The 15603-nt window shown below is 37.3% G+C and overlaps 1 protein-coding gene and 1 long non-coding RNA gene across 2 annotated transcripts in view; both read right to left on the bottom strand.

Moving 5' to 3' along the window:
* Positions 1–15603, bottom strand: part of LOC309608668 — a 314353-nt gene that overhangs the window by 190169 nt on the left and 108581 nt on the right. The gene's annotated exons all lie outside the window — the stretch shown is intronic.
* Positions 1–15603, bottom strand: part of SMC1B (structural maintenance of chromosomes 1B) — a gene marked incomplete at its 5' end in the record, with an annotated part of 91181 nt that overhangs the window by 58276 nt on the left and 17302 nt on the right. Inside the window, 6 exons of the mRNA XM_082348963.1 lie at positions 4107–4247; positions 5207–5465; positions 7421–7659; positions 10804–11007; positions 11098–11210; positions 14247–14435. Of these exons, the coding sequence (XP_082205089.1) occupies positions 4107–4247; positions 5207–5465; positions 7421–7659; positions 10804–11007; positions 11098–11210; positions 14247–14435 (1145 nt within the window). The remainder of the gene's footprint in view (positions 1–4106; positions 4248–5206; positions 5466–7420; positions 7660–10803; positions 11008–11097; positions 11211–14246; positions 14436–15603) is intronic.

Below are 15603 nucleotides of genomic sequence, written 5' to 3' on the forward strand. Positions count from 1 at the left end.
AAACAATCTACCTAAAACATAGAAATACACACAGAGAATCAGGTAAAATGAGAGGACAGGGGAATATGTTCCAAATAAAGGATTAAGACAAAACCTCAGAGGACTTCCCTGGTGGCGCAACAGTTAAGACTCCGTGCTCCCAATGCAGGGGGCCCAGGTTCGATCCCTGGTCAGGAAACTAGATCCCACACGCATGCTGCAACTAAGAGTTTGCATGCCGTAACTAAGGAGCTTGCCTGCCGCAACTAAGGAGACTGCCTGCTGCAACAAAGAAGCCCACGTGCCACAACTAAGGAGCTCATATGCCGCAACTAAGGAACCGGCGAGCTGCAACTAAGGAGCCCTCAAGCTACAACTAAGGAGCCCATGTGCTGCAACGAAGGAGCCCATGTGCTGCAACTAAGGAGCTGGCAAGCCGCAACTAAGGAAACTGCAAGCAGCAACTAAGACCCAGCACAACCAAATAAATAAATAAATATTTTTTTTTATAAAAAGACAAAACCTCAGAAAAAGAACTAAAGGAAATGAAGAGGAGCAATCCACTCCATAAAGATGCTCCAAGGTAATGATCATAAAGATGCTCACCAAAATAGGCAGAAGAATGGGCAAACACAATGAGAATTTCAACAAAGAGTTAGCAAATAGAAAAAAGAACCAAACAGATTAAGAATACAATAACTGAAATAAAAAGTTCACTAGGGGACTTCTCTGGTGGTGCAGTGGTTAAGAATCTGCCTGCCAATGCAGGGGACACAGGTTCGAGCCCTGGTCTGGGAAGATCCCACATGCCACAGAGCAACTAAGCCTGTGCGCCACAACTACTGAGCCTGTGCGCCACAACTACTGAGCCTGTGCTCTACAGTCCACGAGCCACAACTACTAAAGCCCACGTGCCTAGAGCCTGTGCTCTGCAACAAGAGAAGCCACCGCAGTCAGAAGCCTGTGCACAGCAATGAAGAGCAGCCCCCGCTCACCGCAACTAGAGAAAGCCCGCACGCAGCAACGAAGAAGACCTGACGCAGCCATAAATAAATAAATAAATTTATTTATTTAAAAAAAAAACCAAAAACAAAAGAACATTAAACTTAAAGAGGGAGTAAAAATGTGAGGTTGTTAGAATGCAATGGAACTTAAGATATCAACTTAAAATAATCATATGTATATATGAATCATATATATTACATGTTACATATAACATAACATGTTCATATATTATGTATGAACCTCATGGTAACCACAAACCAAAAGCCTATGACAGATACACACAAAAAAAGGGGAAAGGAATCCAAATATAACACTAAAAATAGTCACGAAATCACAAGGGAAGAGGACAAAAGATGAAAGGAACAAAAAATAATTACAGAGCGACCCAAAAACAATGAACAAAATGGCAATGAGTACATACCTATCAATAATTACTTTAAATGTAAATGGACTAAATGCTTCAATCAAAAGACATGGAGTTACTGAATGAATTTTAAAAATATGTTTATGCTGCCTACAGGAGACTCACTTCAGATCTAGAGACACACACAGACTGAAAGTGAGGGGATGGAATAAGGTACTCCATGCAAATGGAAACAGAAAGCTGAAGTGGCAATACTTATATCAGACAAAACAGTCTTTAAAACAAAGATGGGCATTATTATATAATGATAAAGGGATCAAACCAACAAGAAGAGATAACAATTTTAAGTATATATGCACCCAACATAGGCGCACCTAAATACATAAAGCAAATATTAACAGAGAAATAGAGGGAGAAATTGACAGATACATAAAAACAGGAGGAGACTTCAACACTCCAGTTACATCAATGGACAATTCATCCAGACAGAAAATCAATAAGGAAACACTGGCCTTAAACAGCACATTAGATCAGATGAAATTAATAGATATATATATGACATTTCATCCCCAAACAGCAAAATAAACATTCTTTTCAAGTGCACTTAGAACATTCCCCAGGATAGATTGCATGCTAGGCCACAAAGCAAGTTGCAATACATTTAAGAAAACTAAAATCATATCAAGAATCTTTTCTGACCACAACAGAGACTAGAAATCAACTACAAGGAAAAACCTGCCCAAAACACAAATATGTGGAGACTAAACAATTACTACTAAACAACCAATGGATTGATGAAGAAATCAAAGAAAAAATTAACAGAAACACCAAGACAAATGAAAATACAATGATCCAAAATCTATGGAATGCAGCAAAAGCAGTTCTAAGAGGGAAGTTTATAGTGACCTAAACTGAGGTAGCAGCTTTGAATGGGAGATGTTTGCGAACAATATATATGATAAGGGGTTAACATCCAAAACATAGAAAGAACTCATACAACTCCACATAAAAAAAAGACCTGGGGCTTCCCTGGTGGCGCAGCGGTTGGGAATCCGCCTGCCAATGCAGGGGAGACGGGTTCGTGCCCCGGTCCGGGAGGATCCCACATGCCGTGGAGCGGCTAGGCCCGTGAGCCACAACTACTGAGCCTGCACGTCTGGAGCCTGTGCTCCGCAACAAGAGAGGCCGCGATAATGAGAGGCCCATGCACCGCGATGAAGAGTGGCCCCCGCTTGCCACGACTAGAGAAAGCCCTTGCACAGAAACGAAGACCCAACACAGCCATAAATAGATAAATAAATAAATAAATTTATTAAAAAAAAAAAAGACCTGGACTTCCCTGGTGGCACAGTGGTTAAGAATCTGCCTGCCAATGCAGGGGACACAGGTTCGCTCCCTGGTCCAGGAAGATCCCATGTGCTGTGGAGCAACTAAGCCCATGTGCCATAACTACTGAGCCTGCACTCTAGAGCCCACGAGCTACAACTACTGAGCCCACGTGCCACAACTACTGAAGCCCGCACACCTAGAGCCCGTGCTCCGCAACGAGAAGCCACTGCAATGAGAAGCCCGTGCACCACAATGAAGAGTAGCCTCTGCTCGCTGCAGCTAGAGAAAGCCTGCACCCAGCAAAGACCCAACGCAGCCAAAAATAAATAAAATAAAATAAATTTATAAAAAAAGAAAGACCTAATTAAAAAATGGGCAGGGTACCTGAATAGACGTTTTTCCAAGGAAGACATGTAGACAGCCAGCAGGCACATGAAAAGATGCTCAACATCACTAATCAGCAGGAAATGCAAATCAAAACCACAATGAGATATCACCTCACCCCTGTCAGAATGGCCATTACAAAGAAGACAAATAACAAGTGCTGGCAAGGATGTGGAGAAAAGTGAACTCTCCTACTGCTGGTGGGAATGTAAATTGGTGCAGCCACTATGGAAAACCGTATGGAGATTTCTCACAATATTAAAAATTGAACTACCACATGATCCAGCAATACCACTCCTGAATACTTATGCAGAGAAAACAAACACAATAATTAAAAAAGATATATGCACTCCCATGTTCACTGCAGTATTTTTTACAATAGCCAAGATATGGAAGCAACCTAAGTGTCCATCCATAGATGAATGGATAAAGAAGATGTGGTATATTATATATACAGTGGAATGTTACTCAGCCATAAAAAATGACATACCTAACCTCATTGTTCAAATTAAGAAATCAAAGTTCAGAGAAGTGAAATGATTTATTTATACGAGCACAGGTCAGTGACAGGACAAGACTGGATGGAAGCCAGGTCTGCCTTACTCTAAGGCAGAACACTGTAATGCTGTCTTGATGGTTACCTCTCATGTAGACTATTAAGCTCCTCTTGGGCTATGTCCTTAATGTTTCCAAATGACTTTTCACCTACATTATGATACTTGTTTTTTTCCTTTATCAACCCTCCTCCTAACCTCACTGGACTAACCTACATGTAAGAACAGACAATATCATCTGCCCACACCTATCATTATACACATAAAATGCTTACTGACTATATGTATGAAGATACTGTCTGTTTATATCTTAGACCATGAAAGAGCACCTAAATGATACAATACTAAGCAGCCTAACAGGTAATCCAGAAAATTTAATTAATTCCTTATGTCTGATGTAAATCCATTTATATACTGAAAAACCAATATAAAAATGGGAATAAAATTTCATGAAAAATAATTCTAAATCATTACTGCCCAAACCAAGGTACCTGAGCTTCCCCATGCCTCCTCTTTTCAAATGCCAGTCTGTCTTCATCAGCCTTTTGTTCCCACTGCAGCTTTTTCAATTGTTGGGTCATTATACCCACTTTCTTTCTTACTTGTTCCTTAAGTTCTTTGTATTGATCCAGCTGTATAAAGAGCATTTAAACATTGCTAACTCACTTAAAGAAGCATGAGAGGAAATTCTTTATATGCTATCCTTCACTAGCAGATAATTAAACTTGTCAAAATTATGTTTTATATGAATTAGACCATAATTAGCCATTTTCTCTGGCTAAGATAGCATGAACGTAAAATGAACGTCTTATTTAAAACTGTTTAGATAGATCAATAAGGTATTCAAAACCAACTCTATAAGGTCTCTGTAAGAAATTCTTAAAAGAGAAAGAACATTAAAACTCATTAAAATTCTTAAAAAAGAAAGGAGTTCAGAGAAAATTGTGTATTTTTCTATTTATACAGTCACAATTATTTTAGTATATATATTGTGATATAAGGTTATTATAAAATTAATGAAAGAGATAAATGACAGAAATTTAGTTGAGGGAATGTTTGAAAACTCAATTATAAATTTTTGGATATCTACTATTGACTTATAATTAAATCTTATGTACTAAATGGATATTAATTAATCACTTAACATTTTAAATAATCTTAAGGAGTCAATTTCCCTTCAGTCAATTAAGTGATCATGTTTCTTCAAAGCCATATATTATCTGACTTTTAAGTTTTTACAATATTCATGAGAGGAAAAAAATGATTACCTTAAAAACATAAGAATATAATTTAATTACCTAACTTTTATTACAAAATGATACCATGTAACCTTGTTGAAGTATTTTCTATGACTTTAATTAACTCATAAATGTTATAATGTCATCTAATTTTATGAAGGAAAAATAGCCTACTGTAAAGATTAAATTTAGATTCTACATACAGGCTGAAAAATTTAAATCCTCATAATTTAAATTCTGAGGAAAATCTCTTAAAATATCAGAAAGAGAGGTCATCCTTTAATTTTTTTCTAATTAAAAGGAGAAGCTGAAACAATAGAAACAAATGATTTCCCATATGTCAGCTTTTTCACCTGACTGGCTTCTAGTTCAATGTCTCGCCCTTTATGTAAAATTTCTTCCTCAATCCGCTTTTCAAAACTTCTCCATGCACCATCTAAATCAACCAGCTCTGTCTCTAAGGCCTTTATGTCATCTTCCTGTTTAGAACGTTGTTTTTCACTGTCCTTTATTGATTTCTTAGCTGCATCTAACTTCTTGAGGTGGTGAGAAGTGTTTTCTTTAGCTTTAATGTACTGAGGCTTCTTCTGATTTAAAAGTGCTTCAAGAGATCTAAAAAGAAAAATAAAGTTTGCTTTAAAGGAAATTTAATTTTATGGTATATAAAGGGAAGTTCTTTTGATCAAATTATACATTTAAAAAGAAACGATAAAAATTGACTTTCAGAGACTATAAGCAGATCAGTGGTTACCAGATGGCGAGGGAGAGCCAAATAGGTGAAGCACAGGGGAATTTTTTTTTTTAATACATTTATTTATTATTTATTTACTTATTTTTTGGCTGCGTTGGGTCTTCGTTGCTGTGCACGGGCTTTCTCTAGTTGCGGCGAGCGGAGGCTACTCTTTGTCGCAGTGTGCGGGCTTCTCATTGCGGTGGCTTCTCTTTGTTGTAGAGCACAGGCTCTAGACACGCGGGCTCCAGCAGTTGTGGCTCGCGGGCACTAGAACGCAGGCTCAGTAGTTGTGGCTCACAGGCTTAGTTGCTCTGCGGCATGTGGGATCTTCCTGGATCAGGACTCAAACCTGTGTCCCCTGCGTTGGCAGGCGATTCTTAACCACTGCGCCACCAGGGAAGTCCCAGGGGAATTTTTTAAGAGTGATAAACTACTCTGTATGATACTGTAGTGGTGGACATATGACATCATGCAGTTGTCAAAACTTACAGAAATTTACAGCAGCAGGAGTGAATCTTAATGTATCAAATTAAAAAAAAATCACTTAGGAGGCCGAGGGATCCTAGACAGAATGTAGAATGTGACTAAAGAATCTAACTGTATTACAAATGTATGAAACAACCTTATTGAAGAGGGTGGGGGGAAACGTGCTAACCTAAGTAACTCTGGAAATGAGTGGAGTCCATAAAACTAAAAGCAAAAGGGATTGTACATAAGCCTTGTACTCCAGTTGATAAAGTTGCTTCCCACAAGGATATGGGTTAATAATTCTGATACTGCCATACATGATTACTGGAATTGAACAATTAAGCAAATGGATGGGAGACTGTGGAACCCAGATTTCTTACTGTTGGAATAGGAGGTTACAGATAAGCAAGAAAAGGTCAACATCAATAACGATATGGGACTTCCCTGGTGGTCCAGTGGTTAAGACTCTGCACTCCCAATGCAGGGGCATGCATTTGATCCCTGATCGGGGAACTAAGATCCTATATGCCGCGTGGTGCAGCCAAAACAAACAAACAAAAAATAATAATAATGATGTCATGCTGATACTATGATATCTTAGATAGATGATATGTCATATAACATATATGATATATATTTTTAAAATTTTGGTATAGCCACTTTATTTAATTTATTTATTTATTGTCCACATCATGCAGCTTGTGGGATTTTAGTTCCCCGACCAGGGATCGAACGGGGCCCTCAGCAGTGAGAGTGCAGAGTCGTAACCACTGGACCGCCAGGGAATTCCCCATATATGATATTTGACATCCCTGATATAATGTGATGATAATGGCATTTTACCTCTGTGGTCTTCTTCCTCCAAACCCATAAACGCTGTCTAATTATGAGAAAACTAACAGACAAATCCTAATTGAGATACATTCTACAAAAAACCTCACCAAAGCTTCTTAAAACTGTCAAGGACATCAAAAACAAGGAAAGTCCAGAACTGTCACAACCAAGAGGAGCCTAAGAAGACATGATGACTAAATATAATATGGTATACTGGATCGGAAAAAGAACATTAGGTAAAACCTAAAAAAATATGAATAAAGTACGGACTTTAATAATAATGTATAAATATTGGTTAATTAATTCTGACAAGTGTATCATACTAAAAATATAAGATGTTATAAGTGAGAGAAATTGTGTGGGGAATATGGGAACTCTCTGTACTATCCTTAGAATTTTTCTGTATATCTAAAAGTATTCCAAAGTAAAAAAGTTTATTTAAAAGATCAACTTACAAAGTGTCACTTATATTTTTATTTTTTCTATCAATCTACATAAAATCCAACTGTTAATAACTTTTTTGAAAACTCACTTTAATTCTTTTTCTGTTTGTTGCAGTTGTCTGCTTAACATTCCATGTTCCTTTTTCTTGGCTTTAACTATGTTTTCATGACGAGAAAGAGACTCTTTTGTGACACTCAAATCCTTATTCACACGCTCTAACTCACTGTTTAGAAAAGAAATTTTTTTCTCATTGTGATACAGTTGGAAAAGCTGCAGTTGTATCTTGTTTATTTTCAGTTCTTCAAGGAGACTCTGGTAACGTTCTGCCTATAAAACAGTACAATTCAACAACAGTTAAAAGGGAGTGTGTTTTTCATTGACCTTTCCATAAACTCAACCAGAGTGCCAACAAATGATCTCTAATGAATTTTTATTTACATCATTAACAAATGTTATTCTTGCCAAAAGTACCATTATTTGGAGAAGGCTTCTGCATATGCTTCTACAATAAACCAGTAAAGGATTTTATTTATTTATTTTCTAAAATTTCTTTATTTATTTTTGGCTGAGTTGGGTCTTTGTTGTGGTGCACGGGCTTCTCATCTCGGTGGCTTCTCTTGTTGTGGAGCACAGGCTCTAGGCATGCGGGCTTCAGTAGTTGAGGCTCACGGGCTCTAGAAAGCAGGCTCAGTAGTTGTGGCGCACGGGCCTAGTTGCTCCGTGGCACGTGGGATCTTCCTGGACCAGGACACGAACCCATGTCCCCTGCACTGGCAGGCGGATTTTTAACCGCTGTGCCACCAGGGAAGCCCAGTAAAGGATTTTATATTCATGCACTCAGTGGTATGGTGGTAAGAACCATGATTTTATATTCATGCACTCAGTGGTATGGTGGTAAGAACCATGAAGGGCCACCCACTAACCGAGTCCTGTCCCATTTTTGTCTTGACCTCAGAGTTTGGCAAGCATGTCTGACATCAACTTCCTCATTTGTAAACTGAAGGAAGTTATATGACTTTTAAGGTCCCTAGAGACTTTAAATTCAATGATTCCAGGTAAAATTCCTTCTATAGGATGTAATTTTTTTCTAGGAATAGAACTAATAGGACTATTTTAAAGTTCTAAATTATATGTGAGATGGAAGAATTTCTTTAGTATTTGTGCTATTAATAAAGAAATAAAGGAAAGTGCTGCCTTAAGAGGAAAGCTCTTAATCAATGAAATATTCCAAGTAATGGGTAAACGGCCATCTGCCAGGATGTTGTAAAAAATAACTGGGAAGGTGGACTACTCTAACTGTCCTTACAATGTTTAAAGGTCTGCAATTCTACACTGCTGTAAGCTGTTTGAGTATATTATGCATACTATAGTTTGACTTTCACTTAACACCACCCCTTTCTGACAAAACCAAGGACATACACATACATATAAAAATGTGAAGAAAACAGAGAAACATCACTAATAAGGAACACATCCACTTTTCATTTATTTCTTCAAATATTTATTAATTGCCTATTGTGTGCCAAGCCCTCTTCTATGTACTGGAAATATAGTAGAAAACAAGACTGAAACAGTCTCTGCTCTTGTAAGTTTATAATCTAGTTATTTTAATGGGGCAGGGAGGGAAGAAGAGGAGTCAGAGATTAAATAAGCAAACAAATAATACACAAGATAATTTCATACAGCAAAATATGCTACAAAATAGGGACTTCCCTGGTGGTCCAGTGGGTAAGACTCTGTGCTCCCAATGCAGGGGGCCCAGGTTCGATCTCTAGTCGGGGAACTAGATTCTGCATGCATGCCGCAACTAAGAAGTCCACATGCCACAACTCAAAAAAAAAGATCCTGCATGCCGCAATTAAGACCCGGCACAGCCAAAATAAATAAATAAATAATAAATCTTAAAAAAAAAAATGCTACAAAAGAAACAAAATAGAGTAATGCAATAGTACCAGGGAAGGGATGCTAATTTAGATTGGGGGCGTGGACAGCAAATGCCTGCCTGAGTACATGGCTTTTTTATGAAAACTTGAATGAGTACCAGCCATGTAAAAATCAGGCGTACAACTATCTAGGGAGAGGAAATAGCAAAAGCTCCAGGATAGAAGGGAGCATGGTGCTTCCAATAAATAATAAAGGTCAGTGTGGTAGGAGAGTAGAGGAAGTTAAAGCTTCAGAGGTGAACAAGGGGCAGATCAGCAGGCTGGAAAGGGAGACTAGATTCTCAGTGCAGTGGGAAGCACTGCTCTGGAAGAGGTTTTATGCAAGACAAAGACAGAATCTGATTTGTATTTGAAAAAGATTACTCTAAAGGCAAACAGTTATCAACAATATACAAGGCACTACATTAGACATTGTGAAGGGCACCAAGAACTAACACAGAGGGACTTCCCTGGTGGCGCAGTGGTTGGGAATCCGCCTGCTAATGCAGGGGACACGGGTTTGAGCCCTGGTCCAGGAAGACCCCACATGCCGCAGGGCAACTAAGCCCACGAGCCACAACTATTGAAGCCCGCGCACCTAGAGCCCTTGCCCTGCAGCAAGAGAAGCCTGCGCACTGCAACGCAGAGTAGCCCCCGCTCGCCACAACTAGAGAAAGCCTGTGCGCAGCAACGAAGACCCAACGCAGCCAAAAAATTAATTAATTAATTAAAAAAAAAAAAAAAAAAAAAAAAGAAGAACTACCACAGAATGGCATTCACAAAGTGTGGCTATGGCCTCCTAGAGTTTTACAGTTTTACTCCTTCACGGAGCCCCTGAGGTCAAAACTATTTTCATAATAATACTCAGATTTTATTTGCCTTTTTCACTGTGTTGACATCTGCACTGATGCTGTAAAAGCCAATGGAGGGTAAAGCCGCTAGGTCTTAGCACAAATAAGATTTAATACAGAAGCAGATATGAGAATTCGTCTGTCTTCTATTAAGCCAGATATTAAGGAGATTATAAAAAGGTAAAACAATACCACTCTTCTAATTATTTGGTTTTAGAAAACTCTTATTTTTCATAAAAATATGTTACTTATTTTAATATGAAATGAGTTTATTATTGTTATTTTTACACTAATCATTAAAATATATTTTTAAAATGTCTCAGTTTTAATTTTAAATACAATATATATAAATAGATACAACCCACATGAACAGAAACTCTTTGGGGTCCTCAATAATTTTTAAAGTATAAGAGGACAAGATCCAAAAGTTTGAGAGCCTCTGCAATATAAGATATAAATCCCTCAAGTTTAATTTTAGTTGGGAAAATCAGACATCTTTGCAGTGCAGGTTGTCCTGCCTATTTGGGAGAAAAAAACCCGAAGAGTGGAAAATACATCAAAAAGTTTATCTTTGATGAATATTGGACTTTGTCTTATGTTATTAAAAGCATCTTTTTAGTAACCCCACACCAATACTTAAAATTCTAACACAAAGTTTTTGTATCCAACACTTAATTGGTTACATCATGACACCTTACCTCTTCCTTCTCTAATTTTGCATGTTTACGCTCTGCAGCTACATTTTTTTTCTTATTAAAATTAAACTGTGCATCTTCTTCAGCTTTCTGTAACTTTCTTTTCTTTTCCTCATATTCTCCTATAAGCTCTCTTGAAGTGCTGATTTCCTCAAAAAACTGCGTTCTTTCTTTGGGTTTTTTCACTGAAATTGACTCCACAGTTCCCTGTTAAAAATAGTTAAGCATACCAACATATAAAATATAATGATATATTTTCAAAATCATGAATAAAATAAAATACTACAAGCTACTTACCTGAAAAACTAGACAGTTCCGTGCTTTGACTATTATGCCTATCTTTTCTAACTCTGTGATATAAGCAGAACGACTCACAGGACTATCATCAAAATAATATTCTGAGCATCCCCCTAAAATAAAAGAATAAAGGCTGTTATAGGAAGTATAAATACCAGACATATATCAACAACTATTGAAAGCTTAATAAAATTTTTTTCTTACTGAAATAGCCAGTTATGCAATAATATACATGTTAATAAATGCATTTAATCAGTCAACAAATATTGAGTGTCTACTACATGCCAAGGAGTGCTCTACAGTGGTGAACATAACAGACGTCTGACCTCAGGGAGCTTATATCCTAATAATGGAGACAGACAAAAATGAGATATGTAAGTAAAATGACTATCATGCGAGGAAGTGTTAAGTGCTAAGGAGTAAAGTAGAGGTGGAAGGGGGTGTGGTAGTCTCTGTGTAGGAGAAAGAGGCATTGCAATTTTAAATAGGATGGTGCAATGGTCTGAATGTTTGTGTCCCCACTGAATTCATATGATGAAATCCTAACCCCAAAGGTCATGCTGTTAGAAGGTGAGGCCTTTGGGAGGTGATTAGGTCATGACAGTGGAGCCCTCATGAATGGTATTAGTGTCCTTATAAAAAGATCCTACAAGGCTCCCTAGTCCCATCCACATGTGAGGACACAATGAAAAGTCTGCACAGAAGAGAGCCTTCATCCAACCATGCTGGCACCCTAAGCTTGCACTTTTAGTCCCCAGAACTGCGAGAAATAACTTTCTATAGTTTACAAGCTATGAAGTCTGTGGTATCTTATTATAATAGCCCAAATGGACTAAGACAGATGAGCTGGGAAGAAGAACAAGGCTGGAGGCATCACACTTCCTGATCTGAAGTTACATTACATAGCTACAGTAATCAAAGCAGTGTGGTACTGTCATAAAAACATACAGAACAATGGAACAGAATAGAGAGTCCAGAAAGAAATCTAAGCATCTATAGTTAACTGATCTTCAACAAAGGTGCCAAGAACACACAATGGGGAAAAGACAGTCTCTTCAATAAATAGTGTTGGGAAAACTGGATATTCACATGCAGAAGAATAAAATTGGACCCTTATACAAAATGGACACCATACACAAAAATTAACTCAAAATGGATTAAAGACTTACATGTAATACCTGAAACTATGAAACTACTGAAAGAAAACATAGGGAAAAAGCTTCTTGACATTGCTCTGGGCAACGATTTTTTTGGATATGATACCAAAAGCACAAGCAACAAAAGCAAAAATAGACAAGTGGAATTGTATCAAACTGAAAAGCTTCTACACAGCAAGGGAATCAAACAACAGAGTGCAAAAGGTAACCTACAGAATGGGAGAAAATATTCTGGAACCACATATCTGATAGGGGTTAATATCCAAAATGAATAAGGAATTCATATAACTCAACAGCAAAAAAACAAATAACCCAGTTTAAAAACGGGCAAAGAACCTGAATAGATATTTCTCAAAAGATGACATACAGATGGCAAACAGGTATATTAAAGGGTGCTCAATAGTAGGAATCACCAGCAAAATGCAAATCAAAACCAAAATGAGGTATCACCTCACGCCTATTAGAATCAAAAAGACAAAAGACAAGTGTTGGTAGGATGTGAAGAAAAGGGAACCGTTGAATATTGTTGGTGGGAATATAAATTGGTACAGTCACTATGGAAAACAGTATGAAGATTCCTAAGAGAATTAAAAATAGAACTACCTTATGAGCCAGCAATCCCACTTCTGAGCATATATACAAAAAAAATGAAATCTGTACCTTGAAGAGTTATCTGCACTCCTATGTTCACTGCAACATTATTCACAGTAACTAAGATATGGAAACAACCTAAATGTCTTTCAATGGATGGCTGGATACAGAAAATGTAGGAATATTATTCAGCCTTAAAAAAGAAGGAAATCCTGCCATTTGTGACATCATGGATGAACCTGGAGGACATTATGGTAGTGAAATAAGCCACATACAGAAAGACAAGTACTGAATGATATCTATATGTGGAATCTAAAACAGTTAAACTCATAGAAGCAGAGAGTAGAATGGTGGTTGCCAGGGGCTTGGGGGAGGGGGAAATGGGGAGATGTGGGTCAAGGGGTACAAAGTTTCACTTATGCAAGATGAGTAAGTTCTGGAGATCTAAGTATAGCAATGTGACTATGGTTAACAATACTGTATAGTATAGTTCAAATTTGCTAGGAGGGTAGATCTCAAGTGTTCACACACACACAGAAAATAGTAACCGTGTGAGGTGACACATATGTTAATTAGCTTGATTGTGGCGATTATTTCACAATGTATATTAAAACATCAAGTTATACAATTTAACATATACAATTTTTATTTGTCAATTATACCTCAATAAAGATGGGAAAAAATAAATTTATGATGGTTTATTAAGTAAATAGAGTAAGCTAGGGACTCTGACTGAGATGGAGACTTTTGATAAAAAACTCCAAGAAAGTGAAAAACTAACCAATGAAAATATCTAGGTGATAAAGTGGTGAAATACTTAAATTATGCACTAAGGTATATGTACATAATAATAAGTATTTCTAAAATTATCTGTGATTGAAGTTGAGGAAAGTTAATAAGAGTATTTATATATTAGAACATTAGAACCATGTTGTAGTGGCAGATTGAAAACAACAAAAAACAAAACCAAGAAACGTCTACTTACAGAGGCTCTGTAAACTCCCAGCATAAATAGAAAATATATATATACATAACTCTCAATCTTGTTTACTCAGGAAATACAGGGATTCATGAATAAATCATAACAAAACACAAAGTCAAATATTTCACACAATTTGCTTTTTGGTGGTAGGAAAAACTTTCTAAACAAACCAAAAATATGCATTTAGTTAGTTTATCACTAGGAAAACCATATAAACATAAACAAAGAACCTCAGGAAGGACTTTTATGACATCACTGTCTTTGAGGTAGACTCCTTCCTTCATTTTAACCGAATAACCAGGGAGAAAAATGCTACTTGACAGTAGGGGAATTTGAATAAATATGTCTGCTTAAAGAAAAGTCCGGTGTAGAATCAAACAGGTTCTATTACTTGCTACCCAAGATAAAAAAAAAAATACCTCGGATAGTCCTTGCAAATGTTTTCTCTTCTCCACTTTCTTCCACGTATACCATTTTTACAGTCGCAGAAGAAGAAACAGGTTTTCCAATATGTGCTCCATGAATAAGTTCTTGAATATTTTTCACTCTTAAGTTAGCTATTTTTTCTCCCATTACAAAACTAAGTGCATCCATTACATTAGATTTTCCTGGAGAAGGAAAGAGAGAAAAAGTTATTTATTCTTAATGATAAAAAACCTTGCCCAGAGCCAAAGAAACCAGTCTACCAAGGGCTAATACACATATTTAAATAGTACTGTCTTTTCTATATTCAAAATGCATGTGACAGAACAATTTTATGTAGATAACTGGTTTCTATGCAGCTATGGTAGAGTATTAAGTTATCTAAATGTAAGGATCTATACATGGATCTAAGCCCCAGCTCTCTCCCACTATTAAGTATTATACCATGGCAAATCATTTAACTTCTCTGAATTTCAGTTATCCCCACTTTATAAATTTTAAGTGTCACATATTTTTAAAAAATGGCTACCTCCAGGATTTTCCCAAAGGCTAGACTAGGGTTGCTAGAATATTTATGATTGGTATGTGTTGGTAGTGCAGAAAAGTTACATAGCATGTCCAAGCTTGCTATCCGCTGAAAGTCCTGCTTACAAGGTTAGCTGGCATCGTGGGATTGGGATTTGGATTCTGTGAGGGTTTCCACCACTTTCTGATAAGAATGTCTCACTGTGCCTAAACTGTTTATATAAACAATATGATTTATGCTGAATACTTGCTTTTTTTCTAGGAGTCTGGAATTTTGGTATGTGCTAGGCAGAGGTGCTTATGTGACCATTTCCCAGTAAAAACCCTGGGGGTTGAGTCTTTAATGAGGTTCTTTGGTAAACAACATCTCACATGTGTTGTCACAACTTGTTGCTGGAGGACTTAAGCCTGTCCTGTGTGACTCCACTGGGGGAGGATTCATGGAACCTTGCACCTGGTTTCCTCAGAGTTCCTCATGCGCCTTTTCCCTTTGCTGAGTTTGCTTTGTTTCCTTTCGCTGTTATGAGTAACAGTCCTGGGTACAACTATCTGCTGAGTCCTGGGAGTCCTCCTAGTGAATCACTGAAACTGGGGGTAGTCTTAGGGACTCCTAACTCAAATGGCAAACTGTTCTCCAACCATGAGCCGATAGTTTAAGACAATTTCCAAGGTGCAATGTCATTTCAGCTACTACCATCTGTACTTAATTTTCTTTCTTCTTCACATTCGTTCCCTCATATCCACAAGCAATTTAAATTTCTAGTGCCAAAAGCAGGGAAAGAAACATAAACGAGAATACTGCCAATCACTGGAAATATGGCTTAGTTT

Source organism: Balaenoptera borealis, assembly GCF_965194805.1.
Source record: "Balaenoptera borealis genome assembly, chromosome: 13".
NCBI classification, from domain to species: Eukaryota; Metazoa; Chordata; class Mammalia; order Artiodactyla; family Balaenopteridae; genus Balaenoptera; species Balaenoptera borealis.